Source organism: Notolepis coatsorum (assembly GCF_963971535.1).
Source record: "Notolepis coatsorum genome assembly, chromosome: 1".
NCBI classification, from domain to species: domain Eukaryota; kingdom Metazoa; phylum Chordata; class Actinopteri; order Aulopiformes; family Paralepididae; genus Notolepis; species Notolepis coatsorum.
The window spans coordinates 168,397,171-168,411,403 of NC_140165.1; the positions used below are offsets into that span (position 1 = coordinate 168,397,171).

At 43.0% G+C, this 14,233-nt stretch overlaps 1 protein-coding gene across 2 annotated transcripts in view; it reads left to right on the plus strand.

The window, feature by feature from the left end:
* The window catches only part of cgnl1 (cingulin-like 1), a 128,194-nt gene that overhangs the window by 61,992 nt on the left and 51,969 nt on the right, over positions 1-14,233 (plus strand). For both annotated transcript variants that reach the window (XR_014619994.1, XM_084319815.1), the window contains exons 9-12: positions 9,355-9,561; positions 10,385-10,489; positions 10,719-10,871; positions 11,357-11,527. Coding sequence is in view for 1 of the 2 variants with exons in the window: in XM_084319815.1 (XP_084175941.1) it covers positions 9,355-9,561; positions 10,385-10,489; positions 10,719-10,871; positions 11,357-11,527 (636 nt within the window). In the remaining variant the exon portion in view is untranslated. The remainder of the gene's footprint in view (positions 1-9,354; positions 9,562-10,384; positions 10,490-10,718; positions 10,872-11,356; positions 11,528-14,233) is intronic.

Here is a 14,233-nt window from a genome sequence, read left to right on the forward strand (position 1 = left end):
TTGTTATTTCATAGAGATCGACAACCTCAATAAATGATTGTAACTGTCCTTTTCTATTATGGAATCAAGCTAACATCACGTGTAGCAGAGGGGAGAGGGATGGGTGCTTCCAGGTAGATTAATATTTGAGGAGCAGTTCTATCCACATACGGCAGTCTGATGTAAACATTTGCTATTCGAAAACGATGTACAGTACATTGAAATCCAAACAGGTTGGACTTGGAAATGCAAGAGGGAGCATTGAGTCGCAATACACAGAAACACCAACACAGTCGTCAAAATGTGCGACTCAGTGGCTGAGAATTTGACCAGATTGTGTTTCACTATCACAAAAACACTGGTGTTCAGTTGGAAAAGACCTAGGGATATTTAGTGTGTAACACCACTGTAATACTCTCTGATCCTGTTTACATATCTGTAGATACTATATCTATACCTAATCTAATCACTGTTAATACTTCACCGCTTTGGTTTCAATTATCTGAAGCTGAAAAATACCACCATCCCTCACAGCTCCTTTGTGTCAATGAGCTGGTCTATTTAATTCCTCATTGAACCCAAAAACCCTCTCAATCCTGCGTTTTGGCTCAGCATAGAGCCTCCATTTAAAGGCTTTCTCTTTCAATGACTCGAAGGACAAGACAAGATTTGATTACCGGCTCCTTATTGTGACTGGAGAGATGCCAGCGCCTCTCAAGTGTCACATTTTAATTTCTACAGCGAGCCTTCCTTTCAGCCTGCTGCAGGCCTGTCTTTACCAGTTAAACTTAGGTCAGTATGCCTTTTTATTTTTAATGAGGGAAGCCATTGTAACACATACCTTCATGCTTGCAAAAGAAACCAAGGCTTATTCATTGCAAGAATGCTTGAATGGTTTTGAAATTTCTTTTCCTTGATGTTTGAACCCTGATAACTTGATACAACACAGAAAATGACGTGCACTCCAGATTACCTTGATCAGTTCTGTGCATTCTTTGACCCTTGAGTGCCTCTCTTGCCCTCTCCTCTTATTGACCGTATTCACACGGCAGCCATTTTGCTCTTATATATCATGCTCAGGTTGGGATTCCTTTTCACCCTGTTTGCCACCGTGTGAATATGGTCAATTCAGTGTTTTCTTTGACCCAAGGCAATGTGGCACATGAATTAATGACATAACTTTGAGTAGGGCTGGACGATTCTGTCAAAATATCAGTGTTTCTTCTTATTTCTGGTCATGTTTAGTTTTCCAATAGATACAGCACTGTGAGGTGGCATCTTTTTGATGTATTTGTCTTATAACAGAATTGTCATGTCACTTACATCAAAGTCATCTATTCTCATCCAGTTGTCATTCATTCTCAAACTGTATAACAGTAGAATGATTTAAGATATGAAGATGGTCTGTAATAAAATGTATTATGTGGTATTCAACAATAATTTATTCAGTGGACAGTGTGGCTCCTGGCCAATCGATCTGTGAGTCAAGTCAGTGGGCATGTTTTTGCAGCTGGTGCAGAGGGATCTCCTGTGTTTCTGTATCCTGGTACAGTATATCCTGGTTTGGGCTAGATGGAGGTAAAGCCACTGACACTACTGACTGGTGTGTAGGACCATTTTGTCACTGACACTGTGACAGTGTGACATTGTTGCAAAACCTAATAACAGTTTAATGTTTGGTGTGGTGTGGTTGATGTAGTATTGTGGTGTGTAGGGCTGACCTTCGAATTTTTTTTTGGCAATCGAAGCTTCGGGGCCGAGCTTCGATTTTAATTCGAAGCTTCGAATTTAAAAAAATTATAATATTTTTATATATATATATATATATATATATATATATATATATATATATATATATATATATATTTTTTTATCTTATGTTGTGGGACTTGTACAGCACTTTGGTAAACTTTGTTGTTTTTAAATGTGCTCTATAAATAAAGTGGATTGGATTAATGGATTAAGTAGCCCCTTTCGTGACTGTGACGCAGCCAACACAGTGTGATTTAATTCAAGGTGGATCGCTGTTGTCGTTTGAACAACTTCAGATTTCATGGGAACTACCAATCCCCCAAATCAAGAATGTTTAAGATGAATGAAGTAAGATTTTGATTATTTGAAATATGGCCTGTGTAGACTAAACTACGCACAGAATTATGTCAGTCTACAAGGTCCGGATTCTACATGGTCCGGCAATGTAGACCTTGTAGACTCCACTACAGACCAATTATCAGTGAATGTTCATGCATTTTTAAGAAGGGCTACTTCCACAAAAAAACAAAGAACTTTTATCCAAAGCGACTTACAAGTTCTGTATGACAGGTCATCAGGAAGGATACAACTCTATCAGCTGAGTAACAATATTCATCAAAGTGTTGCGTGTTACAGTGTAGGTTAGTTTATTAGGACAAGTGCATGACAGTAAGGTTAGTTAGGGTTAGATTTTTTTTATTTAATTTTTTAAATTGTATTTCAGATAATGGTTGAAGAAGTGCGTCTTTAGTCGACGGCGAAAGATTGGATGGGATTCGGCTGTCCTAACTGGGGTGGGTAGTTCATTCCACCATTGTGGGGCAAGGACTGAGAATAGGCGTGTAGGTGGTGTATATGTGTTTGAGGATGATATCCTTCAAACAGGCAATAGTGATGATATAATTTGGGCAGTGCTGAGCTGGGTTACTTTCCTCCAGTGTATTTGTCCCCCGGCCCCACCCAATGGCCCCATGCGCGCACGCACACACACACACACACACACACACACACACACACACACACACACACACACACACACACACACACATATGTATGTATGTATATATGTTTTTTTTTGTTTTTTTTATTCAATAAGTGTGTTTTTAGTCAACTGCGAAAGATTTGTCGGGTTTCGGCTGTCCTAACTGTGGTAGGAAGTTTGTTCCACCATTGTGGAGCGAGGACAGAATTCTCGGATAGGAGTGGGTCTGAGGCGGCCAGAGGATGTAGAGCGGAGGGGTCTTGAGAGGGTGTAGTTAGACCATTGACCGGAGGTAGGCAGGAGCCGCTCCCTTTGCTGCGCGATATGCCAGGTCGAGGACATTGAAGCGAATTGGTGCGGTGATGGGGAGCCAGTGCAGGTCCCTAACTACCTAGAGCAGGGGTGGGCAACTTTGTATATGGTGAGAGCCACTAAATTTCCACACTCAATCTGGGGGGCCGCATTGTACCATAGTACCAGTAGTACCAGATCACTCAAATAGCCCATAATAGTCACAGATGTGATAAATAAGGCATATAAACAATTATAATTTGTTGTAACTTTGTTTTTATTCCATTTCAAACGCATTTAGTAATGCTTAATTTCAACTTCGAATTCTCCTCCTTCTTGTACGCTGTGACCTGCTGGGGCAGCGGACTGAGAGCAGTGGACACAACCAGGCTGGATAAGCTGGTCAGGAAGGCCAGCAGCGTGGTTGGGGTGGAGCTGAACTCTCTAGCGAGGGTGGCGGAGAGGAGGAGCCTCGCTAAGCTCCAGGCCATCAGGGAAAACCCCACCCACCCACTATACACAGACTTGGCTGACAGGAGGAGCATGTTCAGTGCTAGGCTCACACTACCCAAATGCAGCACTGAACGGCACAGGAAGTCCTTCATTCCAACAGCCATCAGACTATATAATGCATCACTGTGCCTCACTGCATCACTGAGCACAGAGCGGCAGCTCAATAGTGGCAGGAGGACGCGACTAGCGGCCTCCAGGCTCCACAACAGGGGGCAGCGACGGCTGCCAGACATTGATCTAGGTCTTATTGGAACCCAAGGAGGACAATACACTACCTAAAGCATACTGCACCTAGTTACACTGAATACTGGAATATATATTTCATATTTCATTTAGTTAGATTTAAATTATAATTATATTGACAATTGTTTACCCCATGCTCAGTATGCTCAGTATATTCTTACTGTATTTATTTCTGTATATTTTATTTCATTTCATTTTATCCTATTTTATTTTACTCCACTCTTATCCTATAGGCAACTTGATTTGATTTGTGTTATTATTCTAATTTGTGACCTGTCCTGTCTAAATGTTTAAATGTTGAGCGATTTGCAGTGTCTAATTTCCCACGGGATAATAAAAGTATTTCTATTCTATTCTATTCTATTTATAAATACAGCTGAATTTCAAAGTATTGCTGTGTAACCCAAATATATACAAAAATGACAAATTAATTAAGGCTTCTATTAAAATAAATGTATGAACTTAAAGCCCACTGCTCAACAAACACAAAGCAGCATTCCTGCTGCATTTCACTACAACAGTAAATCAAAAGTGCAATAATAAATGATTTTGTTAAATGTATAAACTTGTATCCTGCTACTAAACAAAACATTCCTGAGTGCTTCATATCCATAACATGCATTTCAGTGTTATTAGTGTTATCTGAACACTACAAAAGTAAACAAGTAGCCAAGTGCAATACTCATCAGAATAATGAATTCCTTTTTGTGCAATTCTACATGCCTCCCATTGACCCTTTATCAAACTGGCATGACATTCACCCTCCCCACAGTGGGTCAATAATGGTTCTGTCTTTAATGAGACACTTGTGGTCTCTCCTGTTGGCGCACAATAGAAGGAATGTCAACTTCAATGTTTGTGCATGCGATCTGCATCAGATGAAATAACGTTTCATTTTTGTGTGCGCGCGTGCACATCCGTGCGCGTACTTCTGCTCAGAAAAGTGCTGGGACGGCGTGGTACCGCGTGGCATGACTACTGCACCCCTGATTATTAGGGACCCACAATAGATGGAAATTATGTTAGCGAACTTACCTGATGTAAAATGCAGTGCATCATTGGACACTCAACGCCACTCTGCTTTAGAATCCTGTGTGTTTTCCTTTCATTGCCGGTGCTCCATCGGTAACAACAGCCGACAGTTTATCAAACCCCCCATATTGCTGCACGGCACTTTCAACAGCGTTGAATATGTCCACACTAGGGCTGACCCCTATTAGTAGAATAGTCGACTAATCGATCGAAAGGAGCCGTAGTCGACTGCCAATGTCTTAGTCGAATGCAAAAAAATATATATATATATATTATTATTATTATTTTTTTTTTTATATTGGCCTGGGGCCGCATGGAGCGTCGGTGAGGGCCGCATGCGGCCCGCGGGCCGCCAGTTGCCCCTCCCTGACCTAGAGATTTGGTGTAGAGGGAGAAGAGGGAGGGGTCCAAGGACCGAGCCCTGGGGGACACCCGTCCGAATACTGATACTCGGTAGGAGCGGTTGTCGAGGTAGGATGTCAGCCATGAGACCATGAGAGAGAGGTCAAAAGACCAGTGCCTCCACCATGTCTGGAAGGTCGTGGTGTGTGAGAGAAGTTATAGTTTGTAGATAAGGCTGCCGGTCTCAGGTCTCAGTAAGAGCCAGAAGCTGGAGGTTTTGGTATATTTGAGGTGGTGGGGGGGTAGGAAAGGTTTGCAGGATTGCTCCCAAACTGGCGTGGATGCTTGAAGCTGGTCTGGTGGAAGAAAGTGTTGGAATGGGTAGGAAACACATTGTTGAAGGGGGGTAGTGTGGTGTGGCATGGTGGTGGTGGTCTTACAGTTGCATGACCCAGTGTGGGAAGTGGGCCAGTCAGAGTGGGATGAGGGGTGAACCTTGTTATGTATGTAAAATAAAGCAAATAGAAGAGGAAGAGAATACTCTTATCTGCTTTGTTATGAAGGCTATGCCCCACTTTCCCTGACCTCACACCACCAACCCGATGCAGAACAAACTCATTATAACCCCTGTGTGCCCTGGAGAGAAGTTCATTAAAATGCACTAAAATGTCTCACTTCACGTTCTACTTTCATGCCTGCTTGGCTGCTTGCATTCATTAACCAGATCCATTCTCATTTGAGATGCTGATCTTCATTCCATTCATTCCAGTGCTACCACCATATTGTTTAGTCAGTCAGCCACCATATTGTTTAGTCAGTCAGCCACCATATGGGTTAGTCAGTCAGCCACCATATTGTTTAGTCAGTCAGCCACCATATCGGTTAGTCAGTCAGCCACCATATGGGTTAGTCAGTCAGCCACCATATCGGTTAGTCAGTCAGCCACCATATGGGTTAGTCAGTCAGCCACCATATGGGTTAGTCAGTCAGCCACCATATTGTTTAGTCAGTCAGCCACCATATGGGTTAGTCAGTCAGCCACCATATTGTTTAGTCAGTCAGCCACCATATCGGTTAGTCAGTCAGCCACCATATCGGTTAGTCAGTCAGCCACCATATCGGTTAGTCAGTCAGCCACCATATCGGTTAGTCAGTCAGCCACCATATTGTTTAGTCAGTCAGCCACCATATCGGTTAGTCAGTCAGCCACCATATTGTTTAGTCAGTCAGCCACCATATCGGTTAGTCAGTCAGCCACCATATCGGTTAGTCAGTCAGCCACCATATCGGTTAGTCAGTCAGCCACCATATTGTTTAGTCAGTCAGCCACCATATCGGTTAGTCAGTCAGCCACCATATGGGTTAGTCAGTCAGCCACCATATCGGTTAGTCAGTCAGCCACCATATCGGTTAGTCAGTCAGCCACCATATTGTTTAGTCAGTCAGCCACCATATCGGTTAGTCAGTCAGCCACCATATGGGTTAGTCAGTCAGCCACCATATTGTTTAGTCAGTCAGCCACCATATCGGTTAGTCAGTCAGCCACCATATGGGTTAGTCAGTCAGCCACCATATCGGTTAGTCAGTCAGCCACCATATCGGTTAGTCAGTCAGCCACCATATTGTTTAGTCAGTCAGCCACCATATCGGTTAGTCAGTCAGCCACCATATGGGTTAGTCAGTCAGCCACGTGGAGCTGTGTGTTTCTCAGTCTCCTGTGACGAAGCCTGCTGACCCAGGCAGTCGGAGCTGAGAGTGACCCCGAGGTGGCGACAGGCCTGGTAGGCCTCCGTCTCCTCCCTGCTGGCTCATTTAAAGGGATCATTCGATATTTCAATGTTTTATTTTGTTATTTATCTTCATTAGGCACTTGTCACACTGTGGGGAAACAGGTTTCCACATTCATCCTTCAGTTTCTCTAAAATGGCACGTTAGAATTGGCATCATTGCTCTATGAAACCATGGGACACAGCTAGCCGCAGAGCGTACTGCTTGGAGTGCCCTCATCGTTCCAGTGAGGAATTACAACAGTGCTAATAATCCAGAATAACCCAACAAATTACAAATGTCTTAAGTATCACTGGGACACCAAGCTATGTTTAGCTGAACAATGGGCACACCGCTCTTCCATCCGCAGGGCTGTATTATGAGGCGAGGAGTGATGTACTTTGGATTCCAGCGGTAGCTCAAATCTAATTACTGCTGAGTCTCTGCATTCCGCTCTGCGACAACTAGAAGCTGAGGGGCTAACCTAAACCACATTTACGTTGTCAGATTCTCCTCTTTCACTTCACACTCTCCCATGCACCCGCCCACACCCTGTTCCAATCCCTATCTGCTGTAACTAAACTCATGACTGGTAATCGCAGAAGCTGTAATTCTTGTTCCATGCATGTTACCTTCCTGGTATTTCCCAGGCTGTTGCTGTAGATATATAACACTGTCAAGTGATTTGTGATAACAACCATAGAGGTTGCTTGCTATAGGCTCTCTGTGGCCTGCTTTCTGTCTGCCTATTTAATGCATAACTTACCAGTGAACATCTAATGGGGATAATTGTATAAGGGTCATTCTTAAAATTGGACCAAATTAAAAGAACAAGGCACATCTTTTGGGCTCTTTTGTAGAGTTTATTTAATTTTTTTTGAATGTTTTAATGTTTAAAACTCTGCAAAGTGTCTTCATATGGTTGACACAGCTTATCATGCCTCCCTCCATGTGGTTCTGTATACTGTAGGATGACCTGCCCTGGCCACCCGTAGGCTCATACACTGCTACACCTTTATATACGGCCATTCTTGGTCTGCTCCCTTCCTACTCATGTGTCTTTATCACGCAGGAAAAGTGCTGGACGGTACTCTTTGCGTTCTCAGGACCTCTTTATGCCGTCTGTCCAAATGCCTGTACGGAAATTGGAAAAAGGGCCCTCAGCTTGGAATACGTTGCAGAATGTCTTGAAACTCAATTCGTGAATCTTGTTAAATGCTTTTAAATTAAAAAAAATGAAAGAATTAGAGGCAGAGTCCTTAGGGTGTCAATCTTTTGAATGTACCTGGTTATGCAAACCGATCCCCAGAAATTCCTATACTTCTTTTTCATTTTCTTGTCTCCTTTTTGTGTTTTCATGTCTGTATGTTTTATGTTTTTTGTGCTGCTGCTGCCTGTCTTCACCAGGTCTCCCTTGGAAAATAGATTCTTAATCTCAGTGGGACTTTCATGGTTGAATAAAGGTTAAAAACAATTAAATAAAACTAACATTAGAATGCATTATCTAAGCTAATTCTACAGCTCGGTATCTTAAATCAGCCTCTGTGTTTTTGTGATCTCGTTCACTCAGGGTCACGTGTCGAACCTAATGTACCAAAACAAATTCCTTGTACTGTGCAAACATACTTGGTAATAAACCTGGTTCTGATAGGGGTTACTAAAGGCCACCGCATTGTCTTGGTTGCGTTGTAAACACATGTAATGGGCATTCCTCTCTCAGGTCTTATAAACAGGAAACTGTCAAACCTGTTCTCTGGGATTCCATGAACCACAACCTCCTCTTCAGATATTCTTGTTTGTGAACAAATGTGCAGGTTGGCGTGTCACCACAACGTAAACTCCTGTACCTGTAGGTGACGTCCCTCTCTCTCCGTCTGTCTGTCTGTTCCCCATTCATACTATTCCATGTGGTGCAGAACAAGAGCACACTGGGCTGTTTCTTCCCACTGTCTCTGTCACAATAGCCAAGTCTACACAAAGACGCTGTGTCCCCACCACCAGCACTGGGCCATGGAGGGACAGACCCACAGACGGAGAGCAGCTCTGCACACTTGGATGACCAATTCTAAGCTGTCCACCAGTTTTAAGTGTAGGTGCTCATTCAGAGGAGACCACCCAGGACCTGGGAAGATTTAGCAGGTCTTGGATCAGTCATATCCATCTCCTTGGCCTGTTGCTTGTGACACTCTGCTTTTGTCTGGGCCCACTTACAAGAGCAGAGGCCATTCAGTGGCAGAATAATGGAGGCTTAGCTTTATTGTAATGCATTCCCCCTGAGGTTTGTTATGAAGTGTGAAGGAATTACATGAGGTTGATGTACTACATCTCCACAATACAAAGGCTAGTCATGCTGAATCAGGCATGTAAGGCTGTCTCAAACGTGTCATGCAAGTGCCACTATCTTTCCAATGTCGCGGTCATATTGAAGCCCTGTGTTTCTGTCTGGTCTCCAGAGCAGCGCAGCAGTGATCCAGGAGAAGGCCGACGTAGAGGCAGCCAAGGGAGTAGCCGTGGGCCAAGCAGGACGTCTGACCCAGGAGGCAGAGCGTCTGCGTAAGAGGGCCCAGGAGCTGGAGAATGAGGTGGCCAAGCTCAACCGCATCATCGACGAGGCAAAGCTACAGGAGAGCAGGCTGGGGGACAAAACTGGCAGACTGGAGGTGAGTCATAAAGATGGGCACAGTCTAGAGTGTGAGTCATTCAATCTTCACATGGTAGATACAGTGCAACTGCTGTGTTGCATTGTCGTTGGTATTGTAGTCATGTCTTGCCTCGACTACTGCAAAGCACTGCTAGCTGGTTTCCCGGCTACCAACACCAAACCACTTGGAACTCATACAGAACGCAGCGGCCCGCCTATCAAAGTCAGCCCACGTTACCCCACTTCTTAGAGAACTGCATTGGATTCCGCCTTACTGCCTTATGAATCCGCTTCAAGGTTCTTGACCTGGCATACTGTGCAGCGAGGGGAACGGCTCCCTCCTACCTCCAGTCAATGGTCTCTAACTACACAATCTCAAGACCCCTACACTCTGCATATTCTGGCCGCCTCAGACCCCCTCCTATCAGTGCTCCTGGAGGGTCATCAAAGCAAAACAGGCTATTTTCTGTCCTCACTCCACAATGGTGGAATGAACTTCCTACCACAGTCAGGACAGCTGAAACCCGCCCAATCTTCCACCGTCAACTAAAAACACACTTCTTCTATCAATATCTGGGAAAGCAATTCAATAAAATAATAATCTTTGTACTGTATTTTACTATTATGCACTTTACTACCTTGCCTATATTACTACCTACTATGCTAATATGCCTAAGACTGTAGCACTCAAGTTCAACACTGTTTGACAAATGTTACTTACCCTTAGCTGCCAGAGTTGTACCCTTCCTGCTTGGATAAAACTTCAGCTAAATTACTAAATGTATTGTTTGTATGGGTATCAATGTTATGACATCAATCTCATGTAACTTGTGCACTCGCAGAGGGAGAGGAGTCAACTGGAGGAGTCGTTGGCAGAAATCAAGGAGCAAGAGGAGGAGATGTCGCATGCCAACCGTGCTTTGACCAACCGGCTGGAGGATGTGCAGGTGAGCTGAGCAACATGTTAAAGACCCTCCACACATGTTTTCAACTCTTTAACATTTTTTGATATTAAATAACAATTTGTTTGGTTTTCCCCCCCCCAAAATGTTCTGCACCCATGATAATTGTGCCACATATTTAGATATTTCCATTAGCATCTTATATACAGGTATTGTGCCAACATTATATTTGGAGCTTTGTTGTGATCCCCACCTTGACGTGGTGTTTTCACAGAGAAACTTAACCAAACTGACCCAAGACCACAGGGAGCTGGAGGAGAGGCTGAAGGAGGAGAGGAGCCAGAAGGAGCAGTTCAAGAACACTAAGAACGAGATCGAGGATGAGAGGAGGCTGCTGGACCGTACTGTGGAGAAACTCCAGAGGGAGGTGAGTAGACCGCGTTCCGTACCATGTGTTCAGACTGTAAACTGAGCCATATTCTCTTCTTTCTTACCAATGTCTCTCCCATATATACATTTATATATTTATATTTACTGCATATACTGTATATATATCCACATCTGTCTGTACCTGCATATAATCCTTTTACATATCTGTAGATACTATATCTGTGCATATCCCTTACCTACTCTTACTAGTTACGCTGCCAGCCAGTATGACTTACTACCATAGTGTCTTTATACCTGTATCACTGTATATATTAATACTACAACTCTGTACATTCATCTGATTAGCACTACACTCAGTAGTACACATTTTTATATTTCATACCCAGATTAATCACCTGTACATTGTATATTACTATTGCACGTTACTGTTACATTTGCACTCTGGTTGGATGCCAAACCTCTTTTCTTTGTACTGTACTTGTGCTGCATGATGACCAACACTTCCTGTGTCCCCCCCTGCAGATGAGTGACATTGTGGACGCATCCCAGTCCTCCACGCAGGAGCTGCAGGAGCAGATCGACATCTACAAGGAGAAGAACCGCCGGGAGCTGCAGGAGCTCCAGAGGCAGCTGAAGGAACGTGCAGTAGAGCTGGACATGTCTCGTCTGAACGCTAAGACCCTACAAGATGAGGTGAGTGGGTCAGTCCAACCCCCTCCTCCCACCACGTGGGACACTGTTCTGACTCACTGTTGGTCTACTTGGTTTGGAGAGTGATGTCATGGCCTAGGAATGGACCTCAACTCCCCTTGCCCCTTCTAGACCCGAGGTGGATTGCTCATCATATCAATAGAGATTCCGAGAGTTCTTTCCTGAACCTGCAAACTTTGATAAAGCCCTATCAGATACAAACATATGACCAGCATTACCCAATGATTTTGAAAAAGGGCATGACGTGTGACATAATTGGCCATAACTCCACGACAGTTTGTCCAGTCGTCATGACCCAAGACCACAAGGTTGACTATATGTATAGAACGCTGCAAAAGTCATTTGTGGGATTACATTCATTATTCATGGTTACATCCATGAGGTTCCCTCTTGGAATTACGTGGTTCAGAGCCTTTCGTACCCACCAACATTTCTCCAGCCCAAATATTCAGATTTGCACGGTTCATATTGACATTATAGCTATGTCCTCTTGGTTACCATGGCTGGCTCATACCATAATATAATTAATAGTATAATGGTAAAATATAACTGGGGTAACCTCTGACCACTTGTCTTTGTTTGAAATCGAGCGGTTTAACCTTGTCAGAGCTTTGGAATGTGGGGAATGTTTTTGTTTAACATGGGAACGAGCCAACGTGAGTGATATGAATTAAAAAGGCAGGGGTTTATTTGGTCTACCTTTTATTTATTTGTTTAACTTTTACTTAACTAAGCAGGGTTATTACTAACAAATTCGGCTACATTTTATATTTAGGTTGCAAAACGGTCAAATATGTTTTGAAGGAGGCAGGGATTTGGGATTAATAACCTGGAATAACGAAGCGGCTGGACATAAACCAAAGAACAAATAAGGGAATAATAGATCGACCACAAGGCAACATGTGATATAACATTGTACTAAAAGACGGACCACAGGGCAACATGTGATATAACATTGTACTAAAAGACGGACCACAGGGCAACATGTGATATTTGTACTAAAAGACGGACCACAGGGAAACATGTGATATAACATTGTACTAAAAGACTGACCACAGGGCAACATGTGATATAACATTGTACTAAAAGACGGACCACAGGGAAACATGTGATATAACATTGTACTAAAAGACGGACCACATGGCAACATGTGATATAACATTGTACTAAAAGACGGACCACATGGCAACATGTGATAGAACATTGTACTAAAAGACGGACCACATGGCAACATGTGATATAACATTGTACTAAAAGACGGACCACAGGGAAACATGTGATATAACATTGTACTAAAAGACGGACCACAGGGAAACATGTGATATAACATTGTACTAAAAGACGGACCACAGGGAAACATGTGATATAACATTGTACTAAAAGACGGACCACATGGCAACATGTGATAGAACATTGTACTAAAAGACGGACCACATGGCAACATGTGATAGAACATTGTACTAAAAGACGGACCACAGGGAAACATGTGATATAACATTGTACTAAAAGACTGACCACAGGGCAACATGTGATATAACATTGTACTAAAAGACTGACCACAAGGCAACATGTGATATAACATTGTACTAAAAGACGGACCACATGGCAACATGTGATAGAACATTGTACTAAAAGACGGACCACATGGCAACATGTGATAGAACATTGTACTAAAAGACTGACCACAAGAGGAAGCCTATAGGACTCCCAGGGAGGCATTGAGAAACACACATGTCTGAGAGAATATCTTGTAAAGTCCTTGTAAAGTTATTGAGAGATGGGTGTTGTAGGTTCTGCGGTTCTCGCTGTGCTCTCTGCACCTCATGCCTGTCATTGGTGGCAGCAGACTGGAATGGGGAGGAGAGTTGTTATCTAGATTCTAGAATGTAAACCACTAGAACAAACGTGACACAGTCCAACCCTTCAATTTTTTTTGGCGGGAACGCTGGTACTTTCCAGAACCACATGCCAGATTTGAACCTGATGGTTCAGTCCTCCGTGCTGACATGTGATGTGCTGAACGAGAAAAAGAGAAATGCCTACTCTGTTTTAATGCCACAAAATATGCATTGTATCCAATACACTGTAGACGATAACTTTTCCACCCATGATAACCGCACCTGTATATAGACATTCAGTGTGTTGGGCCACGTCCTGCAACCCTCTCTCAAATGAGAGGAATAACACTATTAGTGGGGCTCTTGTTATACTGTTGTTTATAATAGAATATATTATAACCCTTTCACTACCACACTACAGAAGGTTAACCTTTCATTACAACACTACAGATGGTTAACCATCACCAAGGTTATCCTTCTGTAGTGTGGTAGTGAAAGGTTAACCTACTGTAGTGTGGTAGTGAAAGGTTAACCTTCTGTAGTGTGATGGTGAAAGGGTTAACTACCTTTGGTAGTGAAACTAACCAAATAAAAAATAAAGAGGACCAAGAAGAAATTAACTCTGTCCTCTTTGTGTTCACATTGTCCACAGTCCACGTTCAGTTCACACCTACATCCTTCTTTACAGCTCAGCCCTTTATGATTATAGATTAGATTAGATTCAAATGTATTGTCATCGTACAACACAAGTACAGTTAGTACAACGAAGAAGAAGAGGTTGGTATCTAACAATAAACTAATTGCAAATGTAACAATAAAGTGCATAAAAAAGTTAAATATGTACGATACA